The 1,318-nt window shown below is 59.7% G+C and overlaps 1 protein-coding gene across 1 annotated transcript in view; it reads right to left on the bottom strand.

Annotated features, from left to right (window-relative positions):
• Window positions 1–1,318, bottom strand: part of Col23a1 (collagen, type XXIII, alpha 1) — a 262,912-nt gene that overhangs the window by 38,594 nt on the left and 223,000 nt on the right. Inside the window, exon 6 of the mRNA XM_013507342.1 lies at window positions 71–97. Within this exon, the coding sequence (XP_013362796.1) occupies window positions 71–97 (27 nt within the window). The remainder of the gene's footprint in view (window positions 1–70; window positions 98–1,318) is intronic.

Below are 1,318 nucleotides of genomic sequence, written 5' to 3'. Positions count from 1 at the left end.
GGGAGGAGCGAGGGGCAGCAGACCAGCTAGGAGGAGAGGGCAAAGAGGGCAAAAGTAAAAGACAAATTACCGGGTAGCCGTCTCGTCCTGATTGCCCCTGCGGTGATTAACAGGTCGTTAATATCAGACTTGCGGCAGAAGCCCACATGGCAGCACTTAGAGCTGCGCCGGCCGCACTCGCACCCGCTCCGCCCGGCCCGTGGCGGCGTCCGCGCGGGCAGCGCCCTTGGAGGGACACGCGGGGCCCCCGCAGGCCGGGCCGAGCCCCCTTCTCCCTCAGAGGCCAGGCGGAGGGGCCGCCGGGGCGCTGGCGTGTGGAATCCCGCCGCATCGCACATGGCAGAGACCAGGCGGGGCGCGGGGTTCCCCACCCAGCCTAGGACCCGGGGCTCTTTAGGCCGCAGGCGAGGAGGCCCTGAGCGTCGCCCGCTGCGTCGCTGGGCCGCAGGTGGGGCCGGGGCACTGGCTGCTCTGGGTGCCGCTCTGTGCCCTGCACAAAGCCCGGTCCCCACGGGCGGCTGCTGCCCCTCAGGCTCCTTGCAGGTTGCACCTTGGGAATGCCTACAATGGCTTAATGCACCTAATATTTCAACAACCAAAAAACTTCTAAAAGTCACTCAGTAGCCCTCTGTGCTTTGCATGTCAGTGGCTCACACCGGGGCGCCTCCGCTGGACCCCGGGAACCACACTATGGGGACAACTGCTTGTGGCCAGGCCTGGGACAGTCCTGTTGGCTTGGGCTTCTGGGGGCTCAAAGGGGTGCTGCATGCATGGAGAAGCCCGGACTCCAAAGGGTGCTGATCGGGAAATAAATCATGGCAAGCGAAAGTCAAAAACAAAAAGGCTCATTGGAGAAGAATAACTTTGGAAGGTTCATTTTGGCTCAGGTCGGCTGTCAGTGTGCTTCTTGAATAGATTCTTTGGGATTTATCGGGCTCTGAAAAACTGCTGAGCAGGATCAAAGGCAGGCGAGTCCCAGGCCCCTGGAACGGGGGTTTCCCGGTCTCTGACAGTCCCCTCACATTCAAATGGCGCTGGCTGGCCAAGCAATGCCCGGGGTCCCCTCCAACTTCCTGTCTGTCCCCCAGCCTGGTACTAGGGGTCAAATCCCGGGCCTTGAGCACACTGGGAAAGCGCTTCATCATGAGGTATCTCTTTGGTCCTTTAAAATTTTTATTTTGAGACAGAAACTCATTATGTAGGCCAGGCTGGCCTGGAACTTGTGCTCCTCCTGCCTCAGCCTCCCAAGTAGCTGGGACTACAGGTGTGTGCCACACCTGGTTACCCCTCACGCCCTTCTTTTTTTTTTTTTTTTTTT

Source organism: Chinchilla lanigera, unplaced genomic scaffold (assembly GCF_000276665.1).
Source record: "Chinchilla lanigera isolate Chin_1 unplaced genomic scaffold, ChiLan1.0 scaffold00007, whole genome shotgun sequence".
Classification (NCBI taxonomy): Eukaryota; Metazoa; Chordata; class Mammalia; order Rodentia; family Chinchillidae; genus Chinchilla; species Chinchilla lanigera.
This window is presented reverse-complemented; position numbering and strand designations above follow the sequence as displayed.